This window comes from Lepidochelys olivacea (assembly GCF_965140295.1).
Source record: "Lepidochelys olivacea isolate rLepOli2 genome assembly, chromosome: 11".
Lineage (NCBI taxonomy): Eukaryota > Metazoa > Chordata > Testudines > Cheloniidae > Lepidochelys > Lepidochelys olivacea.
The window spans coordinates 56,905,451-56,927,280 of record NC_140421.1 but is presented as its reverse complement, the minus strand read 5'-3'; the positions used below and the strand labels follow the sequence as shown (position 1 = coordinate 56,927,280).

At 43.5% G+C, this 21,830-nt stretch overlaps 1 protein-coding gene and 1 long non-coding RNA gene across 13 annotated transcripts in view; one reads left to right on the top strand and one right to left on the bottom strand.

Annotated features, from left to right (window-relative positions):
• The window catches only part of CCDC150 (coiled-coil domain containing 150), a 51,666-nt gene extending 48,856 nt beyond the window's left edge, over positions 1–2,810 (bottom strand). For 6 of the 12 annotated variants that reach the window (XM_084643613.1, XM_084643617.1, XM_084643618.1 and 3 more), the window contains exons 1-4: positions 2,681–2,804; positions 2,324–2,493; positions 1,843–2,063; positions 1,535–1,713 (exon numbers count right to left, since the gene is read on the bottom strand). In XM_084643613.1, the coding sequence (XP_084499739.1) occupies positions 1,535–1,713; positions 1,843–2,063; positions 2,324–2,469 (546 nt within the window). In that variant the 5' untranslated portion in view covers positions 2,470–2,493; positions 2,681–2,804. Of the gene's footprint in view, positions 1–1,534; positions 1,714–1,842; positions 2,064–2,323; positions 2,494–2,680 lie in introns of those variants that run through there. The other 6 variants (XM_084643622.1, XM_084643614.1, XM_084643623.1 and 3 more) reach the window with 4 other exon arrangements.
• Positions 2,811–2,979: 169 nt separating this feature from the next.
• LOC311528042 lies at positions 2,980–15,638 on the top strand. The gene is made up of 3 exons (XR_014713500.1): positions 2,980–3,075; positions 12,851–12,953; positions 14,845–15,638. It is a non-coding gene; the product is annotated as an uncharacterized lncRNA (long non-coding RNA).
• The last annotated feature ends 6,192 nt before the right edge of the window (positions 15,639–21,830 follow it).

Genomic DNA, 21,830 nt, shown 5'->3' with positions numbered 1-21,830 from the left:
TTAAGACAATTAAGAAGATAGGATAACAGATTCCAGACCAGTCCTCTTCAGCTGAAAGGCCTAGCTGTGAGACCCAAAGAGTATACAGAAAAATGGAGATGTGCTTAGCAATCCATGAGTTGGAAGTGGAGAACCCCAATTCTTGAGGGGTTATAAATACAGGGTGGTTTGTTTGTTTTCCCCCCCCCCAAGTCACACTCAGTTTATCACCATCATTTATTGCTGGATCCAGAGAGTCCCCTTCACAAAGATGAGATTGTCTTTTACTCCAACAAAAACAGCACCACCCACACAATGCCATTTCTAATCACACATACCTAACCTCCGAGCACCTCAAAGCAGAGTTTCATTTTCAAAGTTGGCAGCCTTTAAAGACCAGTGCCTTAGTATTGGAATCAGTATAGACACTCTTCAAGGACTACAACTCTCAGTACCAGTGTTCCCTTTAATTTTTCCCACCCATATGCGGAATAAATTTTGTTATTGTACCAATATGGCGGTGATGTGTGACACATCATCTTCATATTGATGCATGTAACAAAAATTCATGTGGTTGGGGTGGGGCCGAGGGTTTGGAGTGTGGCGGGGCCTCAGGGGTGGGGCAAAGGATTGAGGTGGGGGGGGCATGAGGGCTCTGGCTGGGGGTGCAGGCTCTGAGGTGGGGCTGGGGATGAGGGGTTTAGGGTGCAGGCTGCCCCAGGATTGCGGTAGGAGAGAGGACTCCCCCAGCTCTCTCTCTCGCTGCGGCAGCTCGGGACTGGGGAAGAGGCGCCTCTTCCTGGCTGCAGCAGCTCTGGCAAGGCTCGGCCAGGCTGAGGGTGGGGCTTCTCTCCCCCAGCTGCAGTAAGTCCAGGGCAGGTCCATGCTGGGGCCCAAGGGGAGGGGCACCTCCAGAGGTGAAAGTGGGCCGGTACAGCTTACCGGTAAGAAGTGGTCACTGGGATGGGCCTGTACACAGCCGACGTTAAAGCGCTGCCACCGCAGCAGTGCTTTAACATCACTTCCTCTTTTGCCCCCCGGGCTGCCAAGAGGGGGGAAGCAAAAGGGGCAGCTGCCCCGGCACCTAACAATTTAAAAGGGCCCAGGGTTCCCAGCCGCCACTACTACCGCCGCAGCAGCTGGAGCCCTGGGTCCTTTAAATTGCCGCCGAACCGTCGGGCAGTGCAGGCTGGGCAGCGCTGAAGAGCTGGCTGGGGAAGACTGACACATCCCCACCCCACCCCACCCCACCCCTTCCACCCAAGGCCCCACCCCTTCCGGGGGCCCAGAGCCAGGCTTCCATACCGGTAAGATTTTTAAGTTACTTTCACCCCTGGGTGCCTCTCCCCACCGCTGCAGGTCCATGCTGGGACTGGCAGGGAAGGGTGACTGAGCCTCTCCCCACACCAGCAGGTCCGTGCTGGGGGAGAGACATCTCCCCCCGCCATGGCCCTGAGCCCCTGCACGAGGCTCAATCAGCAGCTTCGTGGCTGCGCAGCTTAGAAGGAACTTAGCTCAGCACACCACCATGCACACTCACAGCCAGCTCCTGTACCTTAGTTGCTGTAGCAATTTCCAAAGCAGCACTTAATCTTTGAACTTCTTCCTGTGCCTTTTCTACATCCTCTTTTGCCTCACTTAGCTGTTGGCGCAACTTCATTGCCTCTAGCTGCACAACCTTCAGTTCCTGCAAGTGTTCCTCCTGCATTGCATTCATACGCTGTTCCAGATGCGCTGCCAGACAGCAAGAGAGGATCAAAAATGGTCATTATAAAGAAATGCAGAAAAAATTGCATCTGAAGGGCTGAAAGAGAATGAGAACATCTGCTACCAACACAAAAACCAGCTTTCTACTGTCTGTACCTGAATGCGTGGGATTCAGCTCCTTTTCAGTCTGCAGCCGGAAGAGGTTTAGCTTCAAGGTCTGCACCACACTCTCCAACCGGCACATTCGATTCACGAGGGATTCACAGTTCTTCCACAGCACGTCACTTTCACCTGCAAAGGCTACCCTGGCCCGAACCGGGCTAACAGGCTGGGGGCTCCCAGCTGTCTCTAAGGGCTTGGAATGGAAGAGATCAAGGCTGAAAGAAGAGAACATGTGGCACCATTTATATCATTTTTTTTTTTTTTTTGGTAATCTTGCTGCAGCCAGCAGGCACAGCAAGAAACTTTCCAGCGGCATGAAACAGGTGCCTCTGCTAGCAACTTCTGCTCCCCGGAGACGCCGAGATACCAGCTCACTCGGAAACAGAAGTGGAACAAGCAGAGAAAAAGGGACTACCAACAAATATGGCGCATTCCCCAGGAAAAGACGGTCCCGGACAATCCGTCCCAACCGTACCTCTGTCCGTTCACACCCAGCATCTCTAGGTCTCTCGCCAGCGCGCTGGTCTGCTCCTCAACGACGCTCATCCTCTGGCGGAGCACGGCGAAGGCTTCGGGCGCTGTGGCCCTGACGCTCATGGGGGCGATGGGCGGCCTGGCCATCGCTGCCCCGCGTCCAGCGGCTACCTGGGGGCGAAGTGGCCGCGTCGCAGGGTGAATGAAGAGCTCGACCAGCCGGGCGCCCGGCTTCGGCCACTCCCAGGCCTACGGGCTGCCACCCCGCCGCCCCCAGGCCCAGCCCTTCCCCCCGCGGGAGCTGCCGGGCCCCACGGGCGATGGGGGCTCGCTCTAGCCCCCCCCGGGCCAGCCTTACCCCGCTCGCTGACACTTCGCGGCCCCGTTTCCATGGAGCTCCTCCCCCGCTTCAAACCGACCCGCGGCTTTAGCGGACCCCATTCTACGCACGCGCCGCGACCCTAACTCCCGCTGCGCTCTGGGATTTGTAGTCCTTCGCGCTCCACCCAGACAGGGAGCTAAACAGTGTCGGCCTGCCGGGGAGGCACCTGGGATTTTTTTTGCCGGAGGCGCACGCGCAATGAACCTCACCAGGGTGGAGCGGGTCATGCCGGGATATGTAGTTTCGGTCTCTATTCCAGCATAGAACAACGTGGGCCAGCCTGGTCTAGTGGTGAGAGGTGAGGGTTGGCAGTGCACTATGGGTTCTTGTTCTGTATGGCCTTCAAGGAGACCTGATGCTTTAGTTTCCAGGTATTGTGAGTAATCCGATTGTCACAAAATTTGAGTTTTTTGTTTTAAGCTCCAGCTCTTAGAGTGATAAGAGTACACAAGAATTTCAGCTTTCATTTTTTTTTAAGTCTGTTTCTAGCCCTTTTGGGTGATAGAGAAAAAAAAACCTTGAAAATGTGGTTCCTAAAGATTCAAAACCCAGAAGGGAAATAAAAAGAAAACAAAACATATCATGGATTTTTCCCCCCAATATCGCATGGGGTTTGGGGAGGGCCAAACCTCACAGTTTTTGAATGCTGGGATCTGCAAAATTGGTATCATCTTTTTTGTCCCACCTCATAATGTATCTCAGTTGCCCTCCTCATTCTGAGGCATGTCACTCATTTGGTCCCAAAGTTATCTGTCTTTCACAACAAAAAGGGGGGAGACACCTTATAATGCTTATGAATGTGAATATGATGTAATTGGAATATGCCTTATGCAAAAGGTCTCTTGTAAGGTATCATTACAAAGGTTATAACCTACTGAATATATTCATCCTATTTGTATGAATGTTTCATTCTTGTATCTGAAACTAAAATATGAAGTATAACTCTGAGGTCCTATTGTAATTATGCAAAGGTTAATGGTAGTTTAGAATCTTGATGGCTCCCATTGACTACAGTTGGTTGTAAATGGTTTATTAACCTGCATGCCTTCCTGTGTACCTGTGGGCCAGCCCATGGATAATGAAGAATGAGATCTTACAGTGGCACGTGATCATGTCACATGATACTGGAATCCATCTTAAATCTGGTACTTTTCCATTTAGAAGGAGGGGTGGGGACCCAGAGAGACAAAAGATTCCTGCCTTGTGCCAAAGCTATAAAAGGGGGTGGAACAGGACAAAGGGCTGCCAGTCATGAGAAAGCCCCTGTTTTTCATCTAAGATGTCTGCTGAAACTAACAAGGACTGTACCAGGGGAAAGGATTGGGACCAGACTAGGAAGGAATCTAGTCTGTGAAAGAAGCTTACTGGAACATCTCTGAGGGTGAAATGTTATCTGTAATCGGTTTCTTAATATATTAGGCTTAGACTTGTGTGTTTTTGCTAACCCCTGCATAAAATATGGTCTGTGAACACACCCTATCAATGTAGAAGCTGGTTGAAGTAAGAACTAATTATTTGCAGATTTTTACTGATGATATCTCATACAGTTTCTATTAAGCTATTCAGAAGACTACACTACAAGAAATAGTTTGGTGTTTTGTATAAATGTTTAGTATAAGCATTTAGGTCAATTTATATGCAGATTTATGTATCTCCTTCAGGTCCCAGGCAAATTATTATCATGGGCCAAGATAGTACGAGTTTGGGTACTATGAGGCACCTGGTCTTCAACGTCCTTATTTGTAAAATAGATACAATCTTAGCTCCTACAAAAAGGTGTTATGAATTTTGAGATCTTTGGATTACATGTATTTATAGAAGTGTAAAGTGCTATTATTAATTGAATCTTATCTCTAGAAGGCAGCAGACAGCAGAAAAAACAGCAATAGTCCTAATGAGATGGCTATGCATCTTATAATATCTTGCATAACTGCAAATGGTGGTTATACACTAATATTGAAAAGAATAATAAAAAAATTAAATCAAATACTACAGAAATCATAAGTACAGAAATAAGAGTTGCAAATAGAGTACTTAAATCACATTCACTGTTTTGAATGTGGAATCTATACCTGTGGATGGTTCCTGATAAATTTTTAATGGTAATTATTGGAGAGACTAATTCTGCAAATGACTTGCTACTTTTCTGTCATAATACAAAAGAAGGCTTAAGTAGGATAATTAGTAATTGTTCTAGTGTTTCTGTTAATGATTTCAATTTAAGATTTCATAAATGATACGATCTTTACCACTACCTTCCACTGTGATTGTGCTCTTACCCTTCGGAAGCAATATGAAAAGAAACCAGATAGATGAATCTTAACATGAAAATTTACTAGAAGGCTTTTGCTAATTTAATGCTTCTGGGCTAGATTCACAAAGGGATTTAGACATTTTGACGCAGACATTTGACAACACCTAACTTTTAGGTGCCTAAAAAAATCACAGGAACAACACTACAGTTCACAAAGCCTGTGTGAGTTGCCTAGGATCCTGACACAATGAATGGGGAGAGATAGGCGCCTGAGAATGCGATCAACAAAAGCCAGCACCCTAGGTAAGAAGCCACCTAAGCTAACCAAAGGGTGATGCTGAAAACAGGGGTATGACCTAATCTCTCCTCTGCTCATGGAGATAGGTGCCTCCTTGCAGCCTGTAGTTAAGTGCCTGTCTCTCCTAATGATTCATGTCTGGGAACCCCTCTCCAGGAGGCAGGTGGCTCATTCTTGTGAGAATGAGCTAGGCAGGGATGGAACTACCCACAAAACAGCCAGAGGAGGAGAAGGTAGTAGCAGTGCCACCCACTTTGTAAGTTTTAGTTCTGTGGTTAGAGCACTCATCTGGGATATGGGTGACTGAGGATCTAGTCTCCCCTGCTCTACTGACTCTTTAGTTATTTATTCAAAATGGAACAGCTTTAAGAGGAGAGACTGAGGGAGCCCCACATCAGAATATCCCATAGCTCAGTGATTAGGGCACTCTCTTGAGGGATGGGAGACCCATGTTTAAATCCTTTCTCTTCCTCTGGCAGAGGGAGGAATTGAACCCAGGTCTCCCACAGCCCATGTGACTGCTTTAACCACTAAAAACCTGAGCTAAAAATTGTAAGGTGGGCACCCCACCTTCTCTTCCTCCCTCCCTGATTTTTTGAATGGGACCCAATCTGGTACACAGCCTTGAAGTACACTTAGGGGTTTCTTTAACTCTCTACTCTTCAGGCAATTTTTGTGTATGTCTGTATTGTTAAGCACATACTTGCTGACGGGTATTTTGAAATAAATTACCAAAATAATTGAAACTGGCATGATTATATAGTGTTATTTTGACAAATAAAATTTGCAGAATTTTAAAAAGTGTGCAGAATTTTTAATTTTTTTTGTTGCAAAATTCCCCTTATACAGAAGAACAGCATATACCTGAGGTGTACATATAAAAAGAGCAACTGATATGTAGATCCTTTCATAAGTTGCTGTATGGGGACAATATTTGACAAAAGATATCTCAGCCTGAAGGCACAGTATTAATTTTATAATAAACAGATGAAACAGATTTCCAATTTAGTTTGCATTAAAAGAAATGATTGAGCTGAACTTGTTGTTCATATTATTGATCTTCCTTTCCAAAACTTCTGTGCCAGAGTTACATCAAATCAAAACTGCAGGAGTAAAAAGCATAAATCAACCTGTCTGTGGTGTTATCTATGTTAAACTTCTCAAAAGAAGAATCTGATCAAAGCACTTAACTGTGAGGACTGAGATGAAGCAGTCTGATGTACTTTGCAGCCTCAGATATCCTTGCACAATGGAGTTTCTCTTCAGACTTTAAAAGAGCCTGAAACTGATTATTTATTTAAAATTGCTCTTCTGCACAGATGATGCAGGAGACAACGCCCTGTGATGTGTGGAAGCATAGTAGTCAATTTTGTGTTAGGCCAGAGTTTTGTATTAGATAGGCTAACCTTATTGGTAATAACGCAAGATTTGTAGAAGCGGGGCTTGTGCTAGGCGCTGGGAAAATTGTCTGAGATTTTTTTGACCTTGCTTTGATTAAAATTGGAATGTAGACTGTAGCAGAATTGATTGAGAAAAATAAGATAGTAGGTAGGAATATGTATAAACAAACTGCAGCTGTGATCATTATTGTTTGTCGCAAAAAGGTATAAAGGCTTGCCTCAATTGTTTCTTTGGAGTCCTACCTGGAGTAAGGGAGATCCCTGCTTGTGTGTGTAGTTCCCCTCATTGCAATTGCTTGAGAATAAATTGTCTCTGATCTGTTACAACCACGCTGAGAACGAAGACTGTTTTCTTCGACAGTAATAAAGGGTTGTTTTCTTTAACTTGTGTTCTCAACATCAGTCTCCACTTGTGTGCAAAGCCTATACAGTGTCTACCTGTGCATCTGATAATCATATATATTCCTCTTAATCTATCCTGCATATATAAAATCATGTTTTCTCTTAATATTTTTGTTGCTCTTCTCTAAATTCCCTCCAATTGGTCTACTCTTTTCTATTATTTAAATGCCTAGAGCTGAACTCTGTATTCAAGGTGGAGTCTTGCCAGCACCCTAGAACTATTGTCTTTGGGTGGGCTGAGAGGAAGAGAACCCTAATTATTTGCCTGTTTAACCCCCTTTTGATAAACAATCTTTGTTATAAAGTCACTCAGTTCTAATGGCAAGTGGCATTCTGCTCACTTGGGAGGTAGGAAAGAATGATGTGGGTTTTTTTTTTGTTTTTTTTTAAGCTGGTAGATGGAAATAAAATCTGCCAAACTGAATCAGTTTGTCCATCTAGTCTCACATGCTGCAATGGCTAATAACTGATACTTTAGGAGAGAGTGATGCATGTTGTCAGTTATGAAATATTATAAAATCACTTTCCTAGCTTGTCTCTGACCATGTCACCCCCTCTTTCTATCCTCCTACTGGCTTCTCCCTTCTCTATTACATCAAACATAAGCTGCTTGTCTTCACTTTAGTGGTTTTTCAAACTGCGGGTCATGACACAGTACATCCAGTGCAGAATGTAAAGCACTGGATCATGGTGGCTCTGGTCAGCACCACTGATTGGGCCGTTAAAAGTCCCGTTGGTGGTGCTGCCTGGCTAAGGCAGGCTAGTTCCTCCCTGTTCTGACACCATGCTGCACCCTGGAAGTGACCAGCAGCAGGCCCAGCTTCTAGGTGGGGCATGGGCCTCTGCGTGCTGCCCCCACCTCGAGCACTCACCACATTGAGTGCTTAATTAGACCAAGTGAGCCCAATCAGACAATTAAATTGTGTGGAGGGAGCTACTTTGGAGAAGCTCACTTCTGAGGGAAGAAGAGAGGCCTTTACAAAGCCCAGAAGCTCCCAGCAGATAGGGGCTTTAGGGAAGTCTGCTGTAGTCACTTCCTGAAGGAAGGGAGGGAGGTATGTTTGGAGGTTACAGAAGTAAGTAGCCCACAGCTACTTCTTGAGGAGGGAGCTGGGAGCTGGCAAACACAGAGGGTGTGGGGAGAAGCCAGCCACACAGGAAAGCTCAGGGAAAGTAGCTGGAAGGTCTAGGAGGGGAGTAGACCTTCTCTGCTGATTAGAGGTCTGAGCTGGAACCTGGAGTAGGTGTGCCTGGGTTCCCCTATTGGCCATGGAGGAAATGACACCAGCAGGGCAGTGAACTGAAAGACTGCTTGTGTCACTGCAGGAGTGGCTCAGTTATGGCAGCAGGCATGAGGGCTGCCTGCCACTGTGGGTGAAAAGAGACTTTGAAAGAATACCCCAGAAGGGTAAAACGTATGGTGACCAGGCTGGAGGGACAGTAGCAGCAACTCCTGGAGTGAGAGAGGGGCTGCAGACAGAGAGCAGTGGAGAAATGGGGTGCAACCACAGGAAGGGGTGTCAGCCGTGCAGAGCTAATCCCACAGTGGCCAGGAGGAGGTACCATCTAGTGGTGCGTAGAGTGCCCTGTGACGCTAAGATTAGTTGTAATCAGTGATGAGCTGCCAAAATCTGAAGAGCCGGTTCCTTCGCTCCGGGTCTTCAGCGGCACGTCCTTCCCTTGCGCCGGGTCTTCGGTGTCACTGAAGGACCTGCCGCCGAATTGCCGCTGAATACGTGGAGCAAGGGAAGGACCCGCCGCAGAAGTGCCGCCAAAGACCCGGAGCACCGCCAGGTGAGTTAAAAATTAAAAAAGGATTCAAAGCCAGGGGAGCCTCCCCAGCCAGGAGTTCAGGCGGGCCGGACAGGACGGTCCTGCGGGCCGGATGTGGCCCGTGGGCCAGAGTTTGCCCACTCCTTTAACAACCGGTTCTAAACCAGCTTCAAAATTTAACAACTGGTGTCAAGGTTCCTCCCCCACTCTGAACTCTAGGGTACAGATGTGGGGACCTGCATGAAAAAACCTCCTAAGCTTATCTTTACCAGCTTAGGTCAAAACTTCCCTAAGGTACAAAATATTCCACCCGTTGTCCTTGGACTGGCTGCTACCACCACCAAACTAATACTGGTTACTGGGGAAGAGCTGTTTGGATGCGTCTTTCCCCCCAAAATACTTCCCAAAACCCTGCACCCCACTTCCTGGACAAGGTTTGGTAAAAAGCCTCACCAATTTGCCTAGGTGACTACAGACCCAGACCCTTGGATCTTAAGAACAATGAACAATCCTCCCAACACTTGCACCCCCCCTTTCCTGGGAAATGTTGGATAAAAAGCCTCACCAATTTGCATAGGTGACCACAGACCCAAACCCTTGGATCTGAGAACAATGAAAAAGCATTCAGTTTTGTTACAAGAAGACTTTTAATAAAAAATAGAAGTAAATAGAAATAAAGAAATCCCCCCTGTAAAATCAGGATGGTAGATATCTTACAGGGTAATTAGATTCAAAAACATAGAGAACCCCTCTAGGCAAAACCTTAAGTTACAAAAAAGATACACAGACAGAAATAGTTATTCTATTCAGCACAATTCTTTTCTCAGCCATTTAAAGAAATCATAATCTAACACATACCTAGCTAGATTACTTACTAAAAGTTCTAAGACTCCATTCCTGGTCTATCCCCGGCCAAGATGACTACAGACAGACACAGACCCTTTGTTTCTCTCCCTCCTCCCAGCTTTTGAAAGTATCTTGTCTCCTCATTGGTCATTTTGGTCAGGTGCCAGCGAGGTTACCTTTAGCTTCTTAACCCTTTACAGGTGAGAGGAGCTTTCCCCTGGCCAGGAGGGATTTCAAAGGGGTTTACCCTTCCCTTTATATTTATGACAACTGGTTTGCGCGAACCGGTGCGAACCGGCTCCAGCTCATCACTGGTTGTAATCTAATGTAATTATGTCTTTTATCCATTATTTTACTGGAAGGTAGGTTGTAACATCATAATATAATCTCAGGTAACCAATTCTGATGTTGGCAGTGAGGCGTATGTGTAACCCACACACCTCCTGGGCTTGGTGTTCTGTCCCATCTAGTGGCACCACGGCCACTTAGATAAAAATTAGTCTGCTCTACGGCCTTAGCTAAGAGCCAGTTGGCTTTTAGCTCATACGGTAGATGGTCACGCACCAAGCTCCAGAGATCCCTGGGATCTGTTGGCATTACATAAGCAGTAGGAGCAGACAAACTCAACAACATCGTATCTTGTCTGCAGGCAAGTATCTCTAATGGTGTCGGGTAATACAGAAAATATTTGTCAAAATGGAATATTCTTCAAAGCTTTAATTGTGACAGTAGCAAGTAGGTCTTTAAGTTAGTCAGACTTCTCCCTACTTTCTGGGGGGCACACTGAGACCACCTAATAGCATCTCTCCTCCTTCCTGTTGCATTCTCTCAAATCTCTTCCCTCCGCCCCCCCCCCCCCGGCACCACTATGGAGCTCAATCAAAAAATGTAGAACCACCCCCTTCCTACAACCCTGAACTTTGAGTTTGTCAAAGTATACACATCCAGATGTGCTTATTTTTACAGTAGACCTATATAAAAATCCCAGATCTGAGCCATTGCAGACATTGAGGTGTTTGAAATCTGGATCTGAATGTTGCAGTATGGGCTTACCTTTTACTTTGTAGGCATATAAGAAATCTCCAGTTTAAATTTGCCATAATGTGGCTCTGCTTTCTTCCCCCCACACCCTTGTTTTTTTATTTTAATATGAAACTTAGATGTTTGAAACTAAACATTCTGTATAGGTCATGTATGACGTTCTTCCTTTCAAGGATAATCGTACTCCTTGTGTTAGTTATTTGGGGGAAATGTGTGTCAGCCTCTTCCCTGCTGCTTTGCAGACACACCCAGTAAGGCTCTTCCCAGACCTCATATCTTAAAAAAATTCTCTTATAGTGCAAAGTAATAGTTGTTACATCCAAGTAAACACAGGAAGTGTGTGTGTGTGTGTGTGTTTGGAGGGGGGGGCAGTGGCTGTTATACAGGAGAGCATAGACTGTGGAGTTACACAACGGAAGACCGACTTGCTTAGCTGAAGTATGCTCTTCAGGACACCCAAACTAATCCACTAAACTGTCTTGTCCAATCTAACGTTTTTTAAAATCCATTCCTATAAGCACATATTAATTGACCATGTTTTCAACAGTGTCATAAGGTTCCTTTGGTCAGTATATTTAATTTAGCAAAATGCTGAGATCAAGGAATTTCCCAGTGAACAGCCAACAATTTCTGTCTGAAATATGGTAACTTTATAGGAAAATGAGGTAATTTTAATTTGCACTTTGTTTATAGCAGACTAATAAATTCAGTCACTCCAGGAAGAAATCCAATTTTAAAAAAACTACTTAAGTGGTGTATTGATTTCAAATAACCCTTTGTCTAGATCTTGGAAGCCAATTAGGCTACAGGGCACCTGACCAAGGGCATACTCGATATCTAAGAAATGTGCCTTAATCAAACAGCTGGCTTCTGTCTGACCAGTCTACAAAGTATGGGACCTATCCTGATCCCATTGGAGTAAATTGAGAATCTCTCCCCTTGATTTCAGTGACAGTAGGTTTCGGCTCTATGAATTACTTCTATTTATGATACTCAGATTTCTTCTGCAGGTAGTTCACTTTTTTTTAACCTCTGTGTAGAATACTGAGGGAGTTAGAAAGGCAAACTATTTTCCATTATTAATGGTATTCCAGTGTCCCTCCACAGATTTAATTTGGGTTACTCCTGCTTTACATTGATATCAGAATTGGTGCCTCCATTGTTATTTCTGAGACAATAACATAACTTGGTACCTTTTAGTATAATATAATCCTTATTCTAATCTGGATATATTGTACTACCTTACTTCATTTAAACAAACTATCTGTCTCATTTTACTGTCGCAGTAAAAGGGAATAGCTTTTGGAATTCAACCACTCAACCAGATCTCTTTGGAATTTTATTGTTAAATGGCACATCTACACTATTGCGGCTAAGAAGGTTAGCTCTAAGCTCCTTTACTACTAAATTGACAATGGGCCAGCTTCTTTAATTAGCATAGCTCCAATGCCTTCATTGATATACATGGCTGACTTAACCTGGCTGACAGTCTGACCCCACTACCTTCATTAGGGGTTCGCCATTCAGTGCCCAATGGTGACAGTACAAACTCTTCACCCTTTTACTTTTCAGAGGCAAATGCCTCCTTTGTGGAGTGGGAGGTGTGACATGCACCCCATATTCTTCACAGTGATATTATTATGATATGGTTATAGCATAATTATGCATTTTATTCAAGATAAGTCATGTGAGGGGTCACTGGGAAGTTATGATTTACTGAATATTATCCTATTTATATGCATGTATCATTTTTCATCTGAAGTTATGAATATTGACTGTATAGCTGTATTTCAAATGTAGTTACACCTGGGTAATGCCTACTAGGCAAGATGCTTTCAGTCAGATGGTTGGGAAGGGCCTATTCAGTGCAATGAACCATTAGAAAGAACAATAGGCCTTAGGAGAAGCTTATCTCTCACCTGGTGAGCCTTCCTGAGAATGCTCCAAACAGCCTATAAGTAATGGCTGCTATGTCTCTAAACATCTTGGGATGTCAGTATTTTTCCACAAGGTGGTTTGGGAGCCAAGGATTCCTGCCATATGCAAAAGCTATATTACTCCTGGGGGTATTCTGTACTAGTGTGTGCATGCATAATTAATAAGTCATGCATATTTTAATATTTTTTGTGCAGAAAAAAGCTGATCCACCTTTTGCCCACCAGAGGGCACTGTGGTGACAGAATCTGGCCAGTGGCTGAAGAGAGCCTGCCTTCTTCACAGTGCCTGTCAGGCCAGGTCAGGAGACAGACTGTTGGGGAGTCAGATGGGCTCATAAGGGCTAGTGGGGGAGGACAGACTGGGGCAGGGGCTGAATGGGAGTGGAGGCACAGGGCCACGGGGGAGGGAGGTGCAGGGCCACATTATGGTGTGGGAGGGGATACAGGAACACATAGGGATAGGGGAGTGGCTGGGTGGGGGCACAGACACATGGGGAGGGGATACAGGGCCATGGGGAGGGGTTCAGGGCCAGATGGGGAGAGTGGGGGTGGAGGGACACCTATGGACAGGGGGTGCAAGAACACATGGGGGTGCAGGAACACATGGGGACAGGGGCAGATGTGCCTGACTGAATGGGAGAGGCAAGGGGTCAGCCAGGGTCTGCATGGGGGAAGCTCCCTAACAGTCCCTCCTCACTCCCCCACAAAAAACCCTGTTCCATACTTTTCACACCCATACTCAAAACAGCCCTCAAGTTCACAACACGGCGCCTTCCCAGCAATCTACTTCCCTTTCCCTCAGCTCCTCTGTTACCCCAGACTCCCCCAAGCCTTTGCACTGCTTCTGAGGCGTGCAGGAAATACAGTTCTGTATTGTAGTTTAAATGAATTATTACTCAGAGTTCTATATTAATATGCCTAGTAAGGAATCTATTTGTCAAACATTTCCTGAATCTTTTTTTGTTGTTTGTATTGATTTGACCAGGGGAGGATGGTACTGCTCTGGGTTCCCAGGCTGGGAAGCTGGTGGTTGGAGAGCCTGCGTGTAACTGCAGCTGGGTGTGTCCCTACCTGTATGAATGCTGGTGAAAGTGCAGGCTGGAGGGCTTTGCAGATTGTCACATCAGTGAGGCTGGTGGGTCAGGGGGCTCAGTGGTGTCCCAGTTCCCCTGGGGAACCACTCACAGGAGGAATTCATTAATTATCCAAGACTGCCATAAAGTGCTGCCATACATTACCAGAGATAAATGCATTGGAATATTTGGGACTAATATTCTGGATATGTTTAAACCTGTATAAAGTTATATTACAAGCCCCTGGAAAACATTCAGTCTAACATGATAGACTTGAATAACCACCATTTTAGTTAGTGTCGCATTCCTTTTTTTTTTCTTTCCCCTCTTGTATTGTAAACTCCTCAGAAGAGCGGCTGTGCCTTCGTTTATATTAGGAAAGCACCTGGCACAGGTGGGTGCTACCAACTATAATTAAATAATATTGGAATGATCAGTATATCCAGATTATAAAACAGCAATCTTCCCAAATGTGCGCATTTGCACACGCATATGAGGGTCGTTCAGTTAGTGTCTGGCTTGACCTATTTAATGATATGCTAAGGCCCAATAGATTTAAAAGAATCAATAGTTTGATCTGTGATGTTTCCTTGTCAGAAACCATTTTTCATCAGTACAGAACTTACGAGGACATGTGGTTGAAGTGAGTCAGTTACCTAAGATTTGGAAAATGGAGAAGAATGAAGAAGAATGAAAACTGAGTGGTAATCCAGTACCTCAGTAAGAAAGGCTTGCCCCAAAGGAAATCTATGAGGACATGGTGGCAATACTGGGGGATGATGGCCCTCTATATGCCAGAGTGTGTGGCTGCTGAATTAAGCGAGGGAGAATCAGCAGTGCACTTGAGCGAAGGTGAGGATGCCTCAGAGGCTACCATACCAGCAAAAGTTGATCCAGTTCACAAGACGGTGATGAATGACAGAAGTCTCACAGTCAGTGAGTCAGTCTCACAGCTGAGATAGTGAGCATCAGCATTAGGTCAGTGCATGCCATCCTAGATGAAGACTTGGGCATGAGAAAGGTGTTAGTAAGATGGGTGCCCAGAGTGTTGACTGCTGATCAAAAATGTGTGACTTGACCTCTCCTGAGAACTTTTGGAACTTTTTGCTTTTGCAGGAGAGTGCATCACCCCAGACATCCCAGGTTGCAGTGACCACAGCTACTGAATGTGGCTCAACTGCTTCCCCATGCAGCCTATTCACCAGATTTGGCTCCCTGACACTCCTATGTGTCTCAAGATGAAGGAAGATCTTTGTGAGAAGAGTTGAAGGGTTTCTGGACATGCTGGACTCCTACAAGCCAGGCATAGCCAAGCTGCAGCTGTGCTGGATCAAATGCATTGATGTCAAGGGGGATTATACTAAAAAATGAACAATTGAACATGGACTGTTTTGATCTTTTTCTCTGTCAGGCTAGACACTTTGTGAATGCCCCTTGTACAAGCAAATCTTTCAGTTTACAATGATGGTTAGTTCTGCTAGGCCTTATAGTGCCCTGAGAATGAAATCAGGTTATAACTAACTAATCAGCATGACCGCAGCCAGTTATATCCTTCATTTGGATCTCAGTAGCATTCAAAAAGGTGTGAAATAATTGTATAACTTTTGAGAACATTATAAAAAATTAGATTGACAGCCATTCTTGATCTTTACATATATCTACCTTCTCCCCCACCCCCCACTGGAGATGCAAGTTGGCTGGGGAGTTGGTTACTGATCCTTACATGAAAAGTATTATGTAAATACACTAGTATTAACTAATATGGTTGTCAACCTATTCCATACGGGGATTCCCCTTCCCTTTAGTAGTATGGAAGGGCTCACTTGGTTGAGAAGCCCTAATCTAATAAAATATGAAATAATACTGTCAAATGTGATAAATATCTCAAACTTTCATTGTTACATGAGCATTAATGCATCGAATAATATTTTCTACCCTCATATTTAAAAGGTAAAAGCTGTAAATCTTATGTTTTTGCTTTTTTTTTAAAGGGGGGTGATAATGTGTAAATAAGCTCCTATCATGTAAGATTCACTTAATCAGAGATGCTGAGCTTTAATTTATCAGGCCGCTTTTGTTTAGGTGCCTAAGTATGATTTTAGCATAGAGTGGCTTGCATTTGGAAGTGCTGGCCTCAAGTTTTAATGTTATCTGAATCACTGCCACAAAATAAACTACATGATACTTATCTGCCTTGAAAAAATGAATTAATGCTGCCAAAATTTTAACCTATGGTTCTAGGGAGCGTGAGCATTTCACAAACATAAACCAAATACTTACATCACTAAGGACCCAGTTATATTCCGCTATCTAAACATTTTGGATCTACAAAAAAGCTTGGAAACTTCCCAACAAAGTCTCTAATCTTGTGAGATTTCTACCCCTGCTTGGCTCCTGTCATGCCAGAATTGTTCAAATAATAGCTTTCTATTTCTTGATGTTTCTGCTTTTCAGTATTGATGCAGGAAATAAAAGGGTGAATGAGCACAGGCACAAAAACTAATGTAGTGTATGACAGAATGTTAAGACTCTTTAAACCTCAACATTCAATTGGAGGTTTGAGTGATGGTTTGAGTTGGTTCTTAGTTAAGCTAAACTCGTTTGTCAATCCCTACAAGTCTCCATTTTGTGTTATATTGATTTGATATTGGAGGGAAAGAAATGACATCACATCTGTGCTGTTTTTAGTTTGGTACTGTAGTATTTTTTCATACAGAAAGAACAAACAGATTCTTTCAGAATGATCTTCACTTCAGAATAAGTGAACAATAAAACTAGTCTCCATGAGAGAGCATGCAGCGTGTGTCCCTCTTACAACCTGCACCAAACTGAACATACAATAGTTGCTAATCTATCTGACTAGACAGAGCCCCAGAGTTTTAAAGATGTGATTTTTTTAAAAATAGTTTTTAAAAAGTGTATTGAACTTTTTCTTTGGAATACGGAAACTTCCCCACCTAGATGAGCTAAAAGTATATTATTAGGATTACCTGAACAATTCTGAACTCAAAGGGTAATAAAATCTTGATTGTACCTGTGGAATAAACTCTGCCACCTTTGGGTTTTTTATGTAATAGGCCTACCGTTACCATGTTGTAATGTTTCAACTGCAATGTGCATTCCTTGGTTTGAGTTATATCATTTCTTTATGTGACCAACCAGAGACTTGAGCGGTTGGGCTAAATCCTTGGGGTCTGGCAGATCGGCACAAAACATAAACTAGGCTGTCTGTGTGCAAATGTGGCATAGAACTCACCTATTGTAATTCCAAATTCCTGGGCTACTGTGTACAGAGCTGCTCCCTCAGTGTGAGCTCTTAGTCTGCTCCAATATAAGACATGCTAATAACACCAAAAGGCCAAAGCCACACCATTAAGGGGCCCTGTCTATGCTGCTATGCCAGCAGCAGGGAAGAAGAGTAGCATAGGGGCTTCTGTACCATCAGCATCCACCTTGCACTGGGGTGATCTTCCCATGGCTCGAGGATGTCACCACAGTTTAGTGCAAATTATACCCCTGGGGGAATTCTTTGCCACTGTGGATGCACAGAATTCATGTGTCCTGTACATTTATTTTTTTCCTACAGAAAATATATTGTCCAAAAAGTGCTGCAGTTCTGTCTTTTACACACCAGAGGCCACTGTGGTGCCAGAACAGTCAGCACCATGAATGAAGGTGGCAATTCTGGCACCACAGCAGCCTCTGGTGGGAATTGCAGCATTTCTGAGCAGAATGTATTTTCTGTGGCTGGGAAAACAAATTCTGTGCTTGTGCCGAGTTGCAGAATTCCCCCAGGCATAGAAGTTCATGACAGCACTCAGCCAGCGGAGCTAGGTTAGGACAGAATGGGGCACATGGGACTGCTGGGGAGAAGGGTGGCACCAGACTGGGGTTAAGAATGGCTAGTGGGGGGACAGACTGGGGCGTGGGGTCAGGAGCTAGTGGGATAACAGCAGTGAGTCCGGGGCTGAATGGGAGTGGAGGTGCAATGCCACATGGGGTGGGGCTGGAACACGGGGGCGGGAGGGAGGCTGCAGAGACTCATGGGGAAGGAGGTGCAGGGAAAGGAGCAGATGTGTCTGACTGTACGGGAAAGTTTGAGGTCTGCATGGGGGAGGCTCCCCAACTCCCTAACCATCCCATCCTCCCCCTCGCCCCCAAAAACTTGTTCCATACTTCTCCCACCCACACCCAACAACCCTCCAGGTTCACTCCAAACTCCTTTCCTCTCCCTTAGCTCCTCTATTACCCCTGACTCCCCCAAGCCTTTGCCCTGCTTCTGACAGGTGCAGGAAATACAGTTCTGAATTGTCATTTAAATGAATTACTTTCATTGGACCAGAGTGTAATCTCTGTAAGATTACAGAGTATATTGCATAATCATTCATCAAAATTCTTTTGTGAAATTTGTTTCAATCGCTTAGGATTTGAGCCTATGTTCTAACGCCTTTGGGTGGACTGCACTGCCTTGCTACCTTGAGATGCTGTGCCAGGGCACTCTTATTACCACTCTGGACACTGATGTTGCATGAAGAAGCTTGTCAGCTCAGCTATGAGCAATTAAACACTTTCGGTTGGGGGATTATGAGCACCTAGGTGGTAATCATTGGGCTAACGATGTAATTGGGCAGAAGTAAGTGGAAGGAGCAGGAAGCAAGGGAGCTCAGAGAGTGAGCCTTGGCTGAGGACTGAACGCTGCAGGGAAGTCTCTTTCTTGCTGTAAACCCGAATTATATTGTAATACTTTGTCAAGGAAGAATAAACACACACTTAGTGAAAGGGTAACAAACTGGTATGTGTTTGTGACCATGCGACCACACAAACTGGCTGGGCAGTGCCAGTGACAGAGGTACCCTGTGACAGAGGCAGAGGTTAGATGCCGAGCAATCAAAATATCAACTCATCACTCATAGCCGGGTTAGCCCGGTTAATACCATATTGAACTACTATAAAAACCTACTATGCTGTGGGGCTAGATTTTTAGAAGTCAATGGGAATTTTGCCATTGACTTTAATGAAGCCAGCATTTCACCTTTATATTTTGTATGCTTTGACCATAGGTATGTTATCAACATTTTAGGATCACTGCATTTCTCACATCAGTTATCTATTGCAAGATTTCATCTGTGTGATTCTGTCTTAAATGGCCTGATCTTGGCCTATTGAACGTGATTTACATTCTTTCCATAATCTCATGAATCCCATTTTAAGACATTCAACACAGGTAAAGAGGATAAGAGGCCCAGATTGCCAGCAAAGCTGTCATAGGATGCTATAATTCACTTTGATTTGGAAATCTCTTACAGTGAGCAACAACTAGGCAAAAGACATTGTATTATTTCTTTAGCAGAGATTCTAATTTTCCATTCCATTTCATTGCCTACTGGCAATTGTCTAGTTCGAGCCTGAACATCCCAGCTTTGAGCATAGAAACCAGCTATTACAAGGCCTTTTGCATCCTGTTTTTCTCATAGTCAATTAAAGAAACCCTCATGTATTCAAACTTTCCTTAAGCAGAATATTAAGATTCAAAAAAGTCAGTTCTTTCGACTGCCATACCCAACGTACAAGAAAGCAATAAGTCAGGTGACCACATAGGGTCATGTCTTACCACTAATTTTTGATATAAAAAATCAATTTGCTGAACTGGGACTTCAGTGGTTGGTACGCCATCATGAGGTACAAAGTATAGGGGACAAGATAAGGGGGAGGGATAGCTCAGTGGTTTGAGCATTGGCCTGCTAAACCCAGGGTTGTGAGTTCAATCCTTGAGGGGGCCATTTGGGATCTGGGGCAAAAATTGGGGATTGGTCCTTCTTTGAGCAGGGGGTTGGACTAGATGACCTCCTGAGGTCCCTTCCAACCCTGATATTCTATGATTCTAAGATGGTGTTACCAAGATCCACACATGGAAAGACCACTCCATGCATACATCTTGCCTGTGCCATATGGAAGTGGTATCCTCCAGTTTTCCCAGTCCTTCCAACCCCCTTTTTAAAAATAAAAAGGAATGCCTGTCTTTTGAGCATCATGCAGTCTTCCTGGGGGTTATTTCATCCGTCATTTTCCCTTTTGTTAATACAGTAAATCTCACTCATAGATATTGCTCCAAAATTTTACAAATGCAAAATAAATCTTCCTTAAAGTGAACCATAAAAGGAACGACAGCATTTTCACTATTTAAGAAAAGTGGCCGCTGAAGTAAAAGACTGAAGGGTGTGACTTCAAAATAGTATATACAGTTACAAAATAGCAGAGCATGCTTATATCCAATCAACAGGTCTGCCATCTTTACTGCTATTAACATAAAAGATTATGCTTTTCTATTCTCCCACAATGGAGTTATTGCTTAACAGTGGTAATAGTTGGGAAAATACATTGGTCTTGTGGTGTGGCTGAGTGATTGAACCACAGTCGATCAGAGTAATACTGATGTAATATTTCAAATACATACAAGAGAAAAATATCATTCAGTTACTGATACTTCTGAGCAGGGAACATGATCTGTTTAGTTAGATATAAGGAATTAAAACAAAGAAAAGCTGACCGCATTGATGGAACTATATTTTGATGTCTTGAAGTACTGTGCCACAAATTATAGAAAGCACTGCATTGTTTATATACAGAGTTACGTCTTTTAGATAGACCCTTTTTACAGACAAGCAGCAACACAAATCAAAACAATGACAAAAAAAATTAAGTGATCAATATTAAAATAATCTTTAAATAGATTCACTAACTGCAGGAGGTTCAAAAGAAAGATGCATTTGGCTACAAGTATTCGGGTTATAGTATAAATTAAAGTCTACAACTCCAGATATTTAGATGCATCTGATATCTGTTACTGCTGCAATTGTACTGAAAAATAATAGGCTAGATTCCCTAGTGTGCTACTGCTAATTTTACTCCTGGGGGAATTCTGCGCCAAAAAATTAAAAATTCTGCACATGTTTTAAAATTATGCATATTTTGTCAAAACAACACCATATAATCATACCAGTTTCAATTATTTTGGTAATTTATTTGAAAATACCTGTCAGCAAGTATGTTTGTAACAATACAGACCAAAAAAAAGGTTTTGGTAATTTTTTTTGATAAATAGATTCCTTACTAGGCATATTAATACAGAAGTTGGTCCAATAAAAGATATTACCTCATCCACCTTGTATCTTACATTAGGAAAGGTCATGCAAAACTGCAGTTATTTGCAGTGCACACATTATTCAGTAACCTGTCAATACTTGAATGCTTTAAATGTAACTTTAAGTATAGTTTTTCTATTGAATTTACAGGAGGAGTTATTTGTACATAATTTTTATAGTATCTGCCTTCCACCAGCCAACAGTCATATAGTTTAAAATAATAGGGATTTATCTGAGTCCTTAGACTTTTGTTTAGAAGAACCTTGGTGGGAAGGGTAAAGACTAGGGTCCTCCCTGAAGAGTGTCATAATATTAGATGCAGTTGGAGTCCTGAAACTACTTAAGGTTTTCTTTTGATAGAAAAGCTGTAGTCTGAGAGCTTCTGACAATAAAAACACAGTGATGAGATGAAAATTATTAAAGACAAAAAATACCCACAGATGCAGTGAGTGGACTAATACCACAGAGTATATATATATATATTTCAGCTAACAAAAACAACTGTTGAAGATTAATCCTTTTGTGTTGGATATTTTTGTTTGTGAAATCCATTGCTACATAGAAACAGCTGGTGCCAAGGAGTTAAGCTTCCTGGATTAAAGCCTTCTAAGCTGCATTTCCAATTTTTTCAGCGAATTGAATAGATGCAATCAAGTAAATTCAAATAAGATTTGAATAAGATGGGCTGGTTTTGACCCATTGGCTTTAAGAGTTTTGTCTAAATGAGGATTTTGGAATATGTCAGATTATGAACTAAACAAGTCTATGAAAACAAACGATAGACTAACAAACAAAACAGAACGATTTTGTTCTGTGCTTCTCTTGAAATTTTGCACCTGTTTGCCAGGTGTATTTGGACAGAGTGTGATATGAATGAGCCTCTGTTAGGATTCCTTCCAAGACATCTTTCCCCTTAGCTTTCCAAGAACTCAGTTTGACTTCAGATTTTGTCACTCAGGT